The sequence below is a fragment of the Trachinotus anak genome, unplaced genomic scaffold, assembly GCF_046630095.1.
Source record: "Trachinotus anak isolate AG129_WGS33_773 ecotype Australia unplaced genomic scaffold, CSIRO_AGI_Tana_v1 ptg000019l, whole genome shotgun sequence".
Taxonomy (NCBI): Eukaryota; Metazoa; Chordata; class Actinopteri; order Carangiformes; family Carangidae; genus Trachinotus; species Trachinotus anak.
This window is the reverse complement of record NW_027273870.1, coordinates 29,627,693-29,639,362: the sequence shown is the minus strand read 5'-3', so window position 1 is coordinate 29,639,362 and position 11,670 is coordinate 29,627,693. Positions and strand designations below refer to the sequence as shown.

General features: G+C 41.0%; 2 protein-coding genes across 2 annotated transcripts; both read left to right on the top strand.

Annotated features, from left to right (window-relative positions):
• Positions 1-616: 616 nt before the first annotated feature.
• LOC139635743 (E3 ubiquitin-protein ligase TRIM21-like) lies at positions 617-4,395 on the top strand. Its single transcript, XM_071503155.1, has 2 exons — positions 617-954; positions 2,051-4,395. The coding sequence occupies exon 2, from the start codon at positions 2,060-2,062 to the stop codon at positions 3,698-3,700; it is 1,641 nt and encodes a 546-aa protein (XP_071359256.1). The 5' UTR covers positions 617-954; positions 2,051-2,059; the 3' UTR covers positions 3,701-4,395.
• Positions 4,396-6,500: 2,105 nt separating this feature from the next.
• On the top strand, positions 6,501-11,264 carry LOC139635739 (E3 ubiquitin-protein ligase TRIM21-like). The gene is made up of 2 exons (XM_071503152.1): positions 6,501-6,651; positions 9,379-11,264. Exon 2 carries the CDS (start codon positions 9,381-9,383, stop codon positions 11,022-11,024), a length of 1,644 nt encoding a protein of 547 aa, XP_071359253.1. The 5' UTR covers positions 6,501-6,651; positions 9,379-9,380; the 3' UTR covers positions 11,025-11,264.
• Positions 11,265-11,670: the final 406 nt, after the last annotated feature.

Below are 11,670 nucleotides of genomic sequence, written 5' to 3'. Positions count from 1 at the left end.
TTATCTTATTATTTATCTTTCCTAAATATTTGTAATTGCAGTTTCTTGCAGCTTTCCTGTTCTCTGCACTGCCACTTTGCTGCTGTAACACTGTGAATTTCCCCACTGTGGGACTAATAAAGGCGATCTTATCTTATCTTTTGTATTTTTTGTTATAAACCCTTCATGCTCATGACAGTACAAAACTTTATATATCAGCAGTGCAAAATACATTTACTCAAATGCTGTATTTAAGTACAGTTTAGAGATATTTGTACTAAACATTTCCGTTTTATGCTAATGTTATTTTATTTATTTATTTATCTTCTTTTAAGATTCTTACCTTTACTTTTTTTTATATTTCTGAGGGAAATATCATGTTTTTAACTCTATATTTACATGTACATTTCACTTAAGATTTTAAATACAGTAGGCTCAATGTGTGTGTGTTTGATCAGTGTGCACGAACAGCAAATGTTAGTGGAAGTGTTTTATTTTGAAAGTGGAGTCTTGTCCTCAGGGTCTCTGAGGTTTGTACCAGTCAGATGTGTTTCCCCCTGTGTCCAGCAGATGTCAGCATAACAGCACAGATCAGAGAGAGGAGAGTGAGTTAAAGGCATGGACAGACTGCACATACCTCTCAATCTGATTCACAAACAACTGTCAGAGAGGCAGAGACAAGAATCACATGAAGAGCTGAGAACATTAGAAATACATTCAACTGGTCTTCTGTCAAACGTCTGTCACTATAATCATGTCTGAACCTGAAGCAGGAAACAAAACCTCACAACCAGAGCTGCAGTGAGAGGTGGAGCAACAGCAGAAACAGGGACACTTCAAAGTCACACTGATCAAGTGAAAGGGAAAGTTTATCAGAGCGACAGCAGAGCTGCAGTCGAGACAAATCTGTGTTTCTGTCTGAAGAAGAATTAAATAAAGTTCATCAGGATTTTCTCAACAACTGCTCAGATACTGGTGAGTACAGCTGATAATATTTACTGTGTTTCAACAAACAGCATTAACACAAACTTAGAGGTGGAATCCAACAGGAAGCTCCACTCTTTTCATTTCACACTGACACGTGTCAGATGAACTTAAGTGAAGACTTGAAGCAACATTATGCAAATACCTTGAAATAACAGGAGAAGGTTCTTTCATTCATGGCTTGGTTAGGTTCAGAAAAAGATGTTGATTTGGGTTAAGATAAGTTCTTCTTCAACGTTAGACGATCTTTGTTGTCATGGTTACAATAATGAACAGTTATTAATAAGAGAAACAACATAAACCACCGCACTTTTCCCTTTGCTCCTGTAATAATTACTTAGGCCACTATACTGTATGTCGGCTCGACTATGGCTCATAACAACCTGCTACACAGTCTCCTTACAACAAAATTTAACAGTGGATAGTAAAACCCACTCATTGATTACATCATTGTCAGATTGTTTGTCTCACATGTCATCTGCTAGATGAGCCTCTCTTAGGACAAAATTCACAAGTGAATAAAAATAGGGATCAATTGTTTCAGTACAGTTTGCAATAAATGGAATTCAACTACACTGTCTAAAATAGGTGTAAGGTGTAATACACTCACACCAATATTATCATTCTGAAATTACAAACATAGCCATTAATGAGTAATCAATATATCAGCCACTCATACTTATCATGAGCAAATATTGAAATATTTCAAGATTTTGTTAAGTGAATTTGATATGTAGTAACCAGGAGAGTCTCACAGGTAAATGTAAATGTTGATAAAGTAAATTGGTGGCTATTGTTCAATATCATTAAACCAAACCAAACTTCACCAGGCAATCTGGAGGACTACTCTTTCAGGACACAAAGTCTCAACCTTTGATTATAGCTGCTGCTACAGCACTTAGCTGGAGGACAGAAATTTAATGAGATAGCATTCTGGGATTGGGCTCACTGGCCATGTCATTTACTTTATACTGTACATATGTAATCAACCCTCACTGGCCAACTGTTGCTGAGGAAAAGTTGCATAGTGTTGCTTAAAGAAGTGAAGTTCAAATGTTGTTTTTCACACTTTGACTTTTGTTCTCAGTGTGTAGAGATGTCTGCTGCCAACTGTCGACTGTCAGAAGATCAGTTTCTGTGCTCCATCTGTCTGGAGGTGTTCACTGATCCAGTCTCCACACCATGTGGACACAGCTTCTGCAAAAACTGCATCAATTTACATTGGAATAATAATGACAGGTGTCAGTGTCCCATGTGTAATAAGGTTTTCAAAAGAAGACCTAAGCTTTACATCAACACCTTCATCTCTGAGGTGGTTGCTCAGTTCAGACATGAAGCTCAACAGAAAACCAGCAGCAGCAGCTCAGAGCAACAAGTTTCCAAACCAGGAGAAGTTCCCTGTGACGTCTGCACTGGAACCAAACTGAAGGCCCTGAAGTCCTGCCTGGTGTGTCTGACCTCCTACTGTCAGACTCACCTGGAGCCTCATCTGACAGTGTCAGGTCTGAAAAGACATCAGCTGATCCACCCTGTGGAGAACCTGGAAGACAGGATGTGTCGGGACCACGATAAACTTCTGGAGCTGTTCTGTAAGACCGACCAGACATGTGTCTGCATGCTCTGCTCTGTTTTAGACCACAAGACACATGAGTTTGTTCCTCTGAAAGAAGAATATGAAAGAAAGAAGGCAGAGCTGGAGAAGACAGAGGCTGAAATTCAGCAAATGATCCAGAAGAGACGACTGAAGATTCAGGAGATCAGAGACTCAGTCAAGATCAATAAAGATGATGCAGACAGAGAGAAAGCAGAAGGTGTTCAGGTCTTCACTGCTCTGAAGGAGTCTGTTGACAGAGGCCTGGAGCAGCTCATAAAGGAGATCGAAGAGAAACAGAAAACCACAGAGAAACAGGCTGAACACTTCATCACAGAGCTGGAACAGGAAATCTCTGAGCTGATGAAGAGAAGCACTGAGGTGGAGCAGCTCTCACTCTCTGAAGACCACCTCCACCTCCTCCAAAGCTTCCCATCCCTGAAAGCTGCTCCACCCACCAAGGACTGGACACAGGTCAGAGTCCGTCCATCCTATGAGGGGACTGTGGTGAGAGCTGTGGCTCAGCTGGAGGAGACGCTCAGTAAACAGATGAAGAAGCTATTTGAGGCTGAGCTGAAGAGGGTCCAGCAGTATGCAGTGGATGTGACTTTTGATCCTGATACAGCACATCCTAATCTCATCCTGTCTGATGATGGAAAACAAGTAAATCATGGTGATGTGAGGAACAATCTTCCAAGCAACCCAGAGAGATTCAAACGTTATGTCAATGTCTTAGGAAAGCAGAGTTTCTCTTCAGGCAGATTTTACTTTGAGGTTCAGGTTAAAGGAAAGACTAAATGGACTTTAGGAGTGACCAGAGAGTCGATCAACAGGAAGGGAAAAATCACACTGATCCCTCAGAGGGGTTACTGGACAATATGGTTGAGGAAAAAAAATGAGTACAAAGCTCTTGCTGGCCCCTCAGTCCGTCTCTCTCTGAAGTCTGGTCCTGAGAAGGTGGGGGTGTTTGTGGATTATGAGGAGGGTCTGGTCTCCTTCTATGATGTCGGTGCTGCAGCTCTCATCTACTCCTTTACTGGCTGCTCCTTCACTGACAAACTCCACCCATACTTCTGTCCCTGTAATAATGATGGAGGTAAAAACTCCGCACCTCTGATCATCTGTCCTGTCAATTACACTGTCTGATCTTTTATATGATGAAGCATTGACAACAATCAATAAACTTATGAAATGAATCTTTACATTGTATGTCTACAGTGTAAATATACAGCAGACAAAGTATTTATACTACAATAGTGGCTCAGATGTAAAAACTTGGATTCCAGTGGATCAGAGACATAAAAACAAACCAAACGATGACAAACTGATCAGTTTTAATTTCAATGTTTCTCTGTCATTTATAGAAACTAATGCAGACACTCACATGTTTTCATCTGAATATAATTCATGTGTTCATTTATTGTGACATTGTTGTATTTACTGTGTGTTGGATTTTTACCATTTACTGCTTCAATGCAGTTGCATTGATGCACAGTTATAATAGTTTGTCTTTAAGATGTTACTTTGCTGGTGTGTGAGTTACTTGGCCGTTTGTATAATCTGTTGATCTCTAGATGTTTATAGGGACTATGTCTTTCCCAGCTTTTATTGTGGTAGCAGACACATTTTGTTAACATACAGAAACTGAGTCACTGAACCATTTAACAGCAGAACAGGGTCAGTATCAGTGAACAACCATGTGCCCCTCAGCTGAAAGATGCTGATATTTATTTGGTAAACCAGAAAGAATAATTTACTCAAAGACAGTGTTTCCTGTTGAAACTTTAAATACACTGTAAGAACTTAAGATAAATAAACTTAAATAAAGAAGTGTCTTGGTCTGTGTTTGTTCCTCAGTCTGGTCCTTAGATCCAGCCTCTTGGTTCGTTATCCACCATGGTCGTCTGAGCTGCAGGAGGCCGCAGCAACACTCTGAGAAACACATCATATTCCTATTGTTGTATTAAAGAGCTATTATTGTTCTATTTTAGAGTCTATATATCAATGTGATTTCTAATGATCAACATCCAGAAGCTGAGTGAGAAAACATTTAATGGAGAATGAAACAACTCTGCTGTACAGTTTCACTGGAGTTAAATCCTGAGCAGAGGAAGAAACTGTTTTATTTTGAAAGTGGAGTCTTGTCCTCAGAGTCTCTGAGGTTTGTACCGGTCAGATGTGTTTCCCCCTGTGTCCAGCAGAGGTCAGCATAACAGCACACATCAGAGAGAGGAGAGTTAGTTAAAGGCATGGACAGACTGCACACACCTCTCAACGTCCTCGTCTGATTCACAAACAACTGTCAGAGAGGCAGAGACAAGAATCACATGAAGAGCTGAGAACATTAGAAATACAGTTAGTGAGCTGAGCTTTGGACTGATGGGATTGTTGCTGAGCTGTAGAGGACAATAAAGACACTGTTGTTTTAAATATTATAAAATGTTTTGAAAGAGGGGAACTTCAATGAAATGAAGCAGGTTTCTGTCTGAAGAAGAATTAAATAGAGTTCATCAGGATTTTCTCAAGGATTCTTGTCAGACTTGTCAGAAGGGGGAAGATGGTTTTTTTTTTTTTAACTTTAAGCCTTTTTAAAGGGAAACTTTGAGACAATGATCAGAGTTGAAGAGGTTTTTCAGTCAAACATGATGTAATCTGATCTAATAACTGCAACAGCTGTTTGTAAGTATCAATAAGAGACATCTGTAAAAATCTGTAAAACATGACCACATGTCAGCTTTGAATATTTCTATAATGTCTGATGATTGTGTAAAAACTGTTGATTGTTTCAATGATTCCTTCAGAGCAGATGATGAATAAAGCAGAGGTCTGTAATCTGTGTTTCTCACATTAAAAACACTAAAACAATAAACTCATGTAAAAAGCTTTGGATTGGTGAGTGTCAGCTGTTTGTGTTTGTGATGTCACAGCCTATAATCAGTTTTAACTGTGAAGGTTTGAACAGAGAGACCAGAGATGACCGAGTCCTAACATTACACTTATCTTAACAAGCTAATTAAGAATAAATGAACATATAAATACAAATAAAATGATGAATAAAACAAATAAAAATGACATTTTGTTCATTTGTATTCATCTTCACTTTCAGAACAACATTTAAAATCAGCAGCTTGATTTCATTTAATTTGACATTTGGATAATATCATTCTTGTATTGAATCAGTTTTTAATGTGAACTGTGGAGAATCAATAAATTGTCAAAGTTCGTTTTCGATTCACTACTGGCTGATCTACATTACACACACACACAACCACACACACACGCAGGTGAACAGCCACTCAACAGGTCAGGTGAGTGTTTCTCATCACCAGGAAAATAAAGATATAAATAAATTCCTGTCACATTTCTCTGGTGTGTTGCTGTCTCTAGTTTTGTGCTGTGAAGTTTTCCCTTTAGTTCCGTGATTATAAAGAACAGTGGAGTCATAATTTAAATATTTACCCACAATTCATGTTTTCCCTTCCAGTGAAGAGTAGTGTGGTTGTCATGGTAACATCGTCTCCGTCTCCCTGAACTGTTATGACACTGTGGTTATGTTCAGTTTGATGAGTCTCTGGCTGTATCACCTGGAGGCCTCAGGTGTTTCAGCTCCACAGAGATGTTACAACACCCACTGAAGTTCACAGCTGTGAAATGTTCTCATGAAAGCTGTGAGAGGGAAGTGGAGCATCTTCACATCAGGATTCTTGTCAGACTTTGGCTTCTTTAGTCTCAACTGAATGTGCTATGAGCTGCTTCAGACCCATGCTGCAGAAAAAACGAGATAAGGAAAAGTCAAAGAAATTATGAAGCAAATGCAGGGCGCCTCAGTTGTTCTTCTACCTAAAGATTAAATTCACCATTTGCACCATGTATGTCACTATAATGAAGTCTGAACCTTAGCAACAGAGCTGCAGTACAAGGTGGGGCAGAACTGGAAATACAGGACAGCTCCAACAACACTCCTTAAAATGAATCTGAACGTTTGTCAGAGCGATATCAAAGCTGCACTAAAGACAAGTCTCTGCCTCTGTCTGAAGAAACGTTTCACTGACTTCAAAGATCTTTCTCAACAACCAGCGGAATATCTGCAAACACTGGTGAGTACAGAAGTGAACATTTACTGTGTTTTTGTTGGTATTAACACAAAACTTGAACTAAACTCTCAAAATTTATTTTGAATAATCTCTATTCATTTCGCACTGACATTTGTCAATTTATTAATTCACTTAATCCAAAGAAAAAATTGCTCAACTTTGTTTCACTAATTATGAGATAAATAATCAAAAACTCTGTTGATAAAACGTCTGTTTTTATTCACATTTGTAAGACGAGTGTTGTCACTTGAGGATTCTTGCCATTCTTTACTTTGCCTTTTGTTTCCTGTCTTCAAACCTGTTGTTGTTGTTGCCTGGCATTGTTCTTGTAGTCAGTAATTTTCCAAATACAAAAGTGAAGATTTTGGAATTGTTTTCCAAATGTTCTGCCTCTGGAATGTGTTGGATATAGAAATGTAAAGAAGAGTACTTTTATTTCTATTTGTGCCATGGAGTTACTGGAGAGGGTGGGAGCTGAGGTCAAGCTCAATTTAAATGCAAAATTACACTTGAGACAGAGCCAGAGATCATACATTCATCAGCTGGAGCATTTATGAAAAAGCTTTTTATTAGACATTTATAATCAGTTTTATAGAGCTAAGATAATTTCACTAATGTTGATCGGAGGTTGTTCCAGTTTTATTCTTGTGCCAACAGCTGCACCTTCAAGTGTTAATTGTCATATCTGTCAGATAGACTCCAGTTTGTTCATGTTAATAATGACTCCTCTATCATAACTAAAGTCAGTCATGGAGTTCCACAAGGTTCTGTGCTAGGACCAATGCTCTTCAGTCTATATATGCTTCCTCTGGGAAACATTATTAGGAGGCACCAGATGCATTTTCATTGTTACGCAGATGACACCCAGCTGTACTTATCCATGAAGCCAGGTGAGACTAACCAGGTAGCCAAGCTTCAGGTCTGTCTTAAGGACATAAAAATCTGGATGACCAGTAATTTCTTACTCTTAAATTCAGACAAAACTGAAGTTATTGTAATTGGCCCAAAACACCTCAGAGATACACTATGTGATAATATACTGACTCTGGATGACATCACCTTGGCCTCCAGAGCTACAGTCAGAAACCTTGGTGTCATTTTTGACCAGGACTTGTCCTTTACTTCACATATAAAGCAAGTCTCTAGGACAGCCTTCTTCCACCTGCGCAATATTGCTAAAATCAGACCCATTCTATGTCTAAAGGATGCTGAAAAACTAGTTCATGCATTTGTTACCTCAAGACTGGACTACTGTAACTCTTTATTGTCAGGATGTCCCAAAAATTCAGTAAAAAGCCTCCAATTGATCCAGAATGCGGCAGCACGAGTACTGACAGGAACTAGGAAACGAGATCACATCTCTCCTGTGTTAGCCTCTCTGCATTGGCTCCCTGTAAAATCCAGAATCGAATTTAAAATCCTCCTCCTCACCTACAAAGCCATTAATGGTCAGGCACCATCGTACCTTGGAGAGCTTATAGTTCCCTATTTTCCCAATAGGACACTTCGCTCTCTAAATGCAGGTCAACTTGTGGTTCCCAGAGTTTGTAAGAGTAGAATGGGGGGCAGAGCCTTCAGCTATCAGGCTCCTCTCCTGTGGAACCAGCTCCCAGTGTGGGTTCGGGAGGCAGACACCCTCTCTACCTTTAAGATCAGGCTTAAAACTGTCTTGTTTAGTAAAGCTTATAGTTAGGGCTGGCTCGGGTATGTCCTGACCCATCCCTTAGTTATGCTGCTATAGAGCTAGACTGCTGGGGGATTCCCATGATTCACTGGGCGCTCTCTCCCTATTTCTGTCTCTCTCCCCCTCTCTCTCTCGATGACCTCATGCCATTAACTTTGTTTTTTTTTTCTCTCCGGTAGTTTGTGCTTCTCCTCTCTCTCCCTCTCTCTGTCCTCATTCTGCAGGTATCTCTGCCTCGGGAGCAGCAGGATCCAGATCCACCACTACTCATCTTTACTATTAACCACTGTTACCTGTCATCATTATTATTGATAACACCATTACCTACACAGCTGTTCCTGGTCTCTCTCTCTCTCTCTCTCTTCTCTCCCCTCTCCTCCCCCTCCCCCTCTTTCTATCTTCTCCTAAACCCAACCGGTCGAGGCAGACGGCCGCCCACCCTGAGCCCGGTTCTGTTGGAGGTTTCTTCCTGTTAAAAGGGAGTTTTTCCTCCCCCCTGTCGCCAAGCGCTTGCTCGTTGTGGGAACTGTTGGGTTTTTCTCTGTAACAAAGTAAGGTCTTGACCTTACCCTGTAAAGTGCCTTGAGATAATGTATATTATGATTTGGCGCTATACAAATAAAATTGAATTGAATTGAATTGAATTAATTAAGCGTGCTAAGGGGTATCCCATCCATACTAACCAACATGAAAGCTATTTGCCATTAAGTGAAATGTACCACATACAGCTATTGAGTTATATGCTATATGTCTGTGTTTACATGAGCAGTCTTTCTAATGAATTAGTGACAAAAAGGTTCAAAATAGAAGTACTCCAATTTCCAGTTATTCCACTTTTCTATGCAGTATTCCATAGAAATTCTGAAATAAAACTGAAAATACACATTGAAAGATTAAATATACATTTGCAGAAAATTGAATCCACTTGTCCAAATTTAAATTTTGAAAATTCTTATCATTCATTTCCTATATAAAAAATCAATGTAGAAACATTTCTTAATTTCAGCTTTACTTTTAACTATTTGACTTTTATTCTCTTTGTGTAGACATGTCTGCTGCCAACAACCTGAGATCTGAAGATCAGTTTCTGTGCTCCATCTGTCTGGATGTGTTCACTGATCCAGTCTCCACACCATGTGGACACAACTTCTGTAAAAACTGCATCACTGAAAACTGGAACATTAATGTTCCGTACAGGTGTCCCATGTGTAAACAGCTTTTTACCATCAGGCCTTATTTGAAGATCAACACCTTCATCTCTGAGGTGGTTGCTCAGTTCAGACATGAAGCTCAGCAGAAAACCAGCAGCAGCAGCTCAGAGCAACAAGTTTCCAAACCAGGAGAAGTTCCCTGTGACGTCTGCACTGGAACCAAACTGAAGGCCCTGAAGTCCTGCCTGGTGTGTCTGACCTCCTACTGTCAGACTCACCTGGAGCCTCATCTGACAGTGTCAGGTCTGAAAAGACATCAGCTGATCCACCCTGTGGAGAACCTGGAAGACAGGATGTGTCGGGACCACGATAAACCTCTGGAGCTGTTCTGTAAGACCGACCAGACATGTGTCTGCATAATCTGCTCTGTTTTAGACCACAAGACACATGAGTTTGTTCCTCTGAAAGAAGAATATGAAGGAAAGAAGGCAGAGCTGGAGAAGACAGAGGCTGAAATTCAGCAAATGATCCAGAAGAGACGACTGAAGATTCAGGAGATCAGAGACTCAGTCAAGATCAATAAAGATGATGCAGACAGAGAGAAAGCAGAAGGTGTTCAGGTCTTCACTGCTCTGAAGGAGTCTGTTGACAGAGGCCTGGAGCAGCTCATAAAGGAGATCGAAGAGAAACAGAAAACCACAGAGAAACAGGCTGAACACTTCATCACAGAGCTGGAACAGGAAATCTCTGAGCTGATGAAGAGAAGCACTGAGGTGGAGCAGCTCTCACTCTCTGAAGACCACCTCCACCTCCTCCAAAGCTTCCCATCCCTGAAAGCTGCTCCACCCACCAAGGACTGGACGCAGGTCAGAGTTCATCCCCCATCATATGAGGGGACTGTGGTGAGAGCTGTGGCTCAGCTGGAGGAGACGCTCAGTAAAGAGAAGAAGAAGCTGATTGAGGCTGAGCTGAAGAGGGTCCAGCAGTATGCAGTGGATGTGACTCTTGATCCTGATACAGCACATCCTAAACTCATCCTGTCTGATGATGGAAAACAAGTTCACTGTGGTGATGTGAGGAAGAAACTTCCAGACAACCCAGAGAGATTTTCTAAATGTGTCAATGTCTTAGGAAAGCAGAGTTTCTCTTCAGGCAGATTTTACTTTGAGGTTCAGGTTAAAGGAAAGACTGACTGGGATGTAGGAGTGGCCAGAGAGTCGATCAACAGGAAGGGAAAAATCACACTGAACCCTGAAAATGGTAACTGGACGATATGGTTGAGAAACAGAAATGATTATGATGCTAATTCTGGCCCCTCAGTCCGCCTCTCTCTGAAGTCTGGTCCTGAGAAGGTGGGGGTGTTTGTGGATTATGAGGAGGGTCTGGTCTCCTTTTATGACGTAGGTGCTGCAGCTCTCATCTACTCTTTTACTGGCTGCTCCTTCACTGACAAACTCCACCCATTCTTTAGTCCCAGCCCCAGTTATGGTGGTAAAAACTCTGCCCCTCTGATCATCTGTCCTGTCAATCACACTGTCTGATCTTTTATATGATGAAGCATTGACAACAATCAATAAACTTATTGAATGAATCTTTACATTGTATATCTACAGTGTAAATATACAGCAGACAAAGTATTTATACTACAATAGTGGCTCAGATGTAAAAACTTGGATTCCAGTGGATCAGAAACATAAAAACAAACCAAACGATGACAAACTGATCAGTTTTAATTTCAATGTTTCTCTGTCATTTATGGTCAGGTCTAAATGACTACAGACCCATTGCCCTGACCTCTGTGGTCATGAAATCATTTGAGCGCCTTATCCTGTCCCACCTCAAATCCATCACTGACCCACTCCTGGACCCCCTGCAGTTCGCCTACAGAGCCAACAGGTCTGTAGATGACGCCGTCAACATGGCTCTCCACTTCATCCTCCAGCACCTGGACTCCTCAGGGACCTATGCCAGGATCCTGTTTGTCGACTTCAGCTCTGCCTTCAACACCATCATCCCGGCTCTGCTGCAGGGCAAGCTCTCCCAGCTGAGCGTGCCTGACTCCACCTGCAGGTGGATCATCGACTTCCTGTCTGACAGGAGGCAGCACGTGAAGCTGGGAAAGCACGTGTCTGACTCCCAGACCATCAGCACTGGATCCCCGCAAGGCTGCGTTCTTTCTCCTCTGCT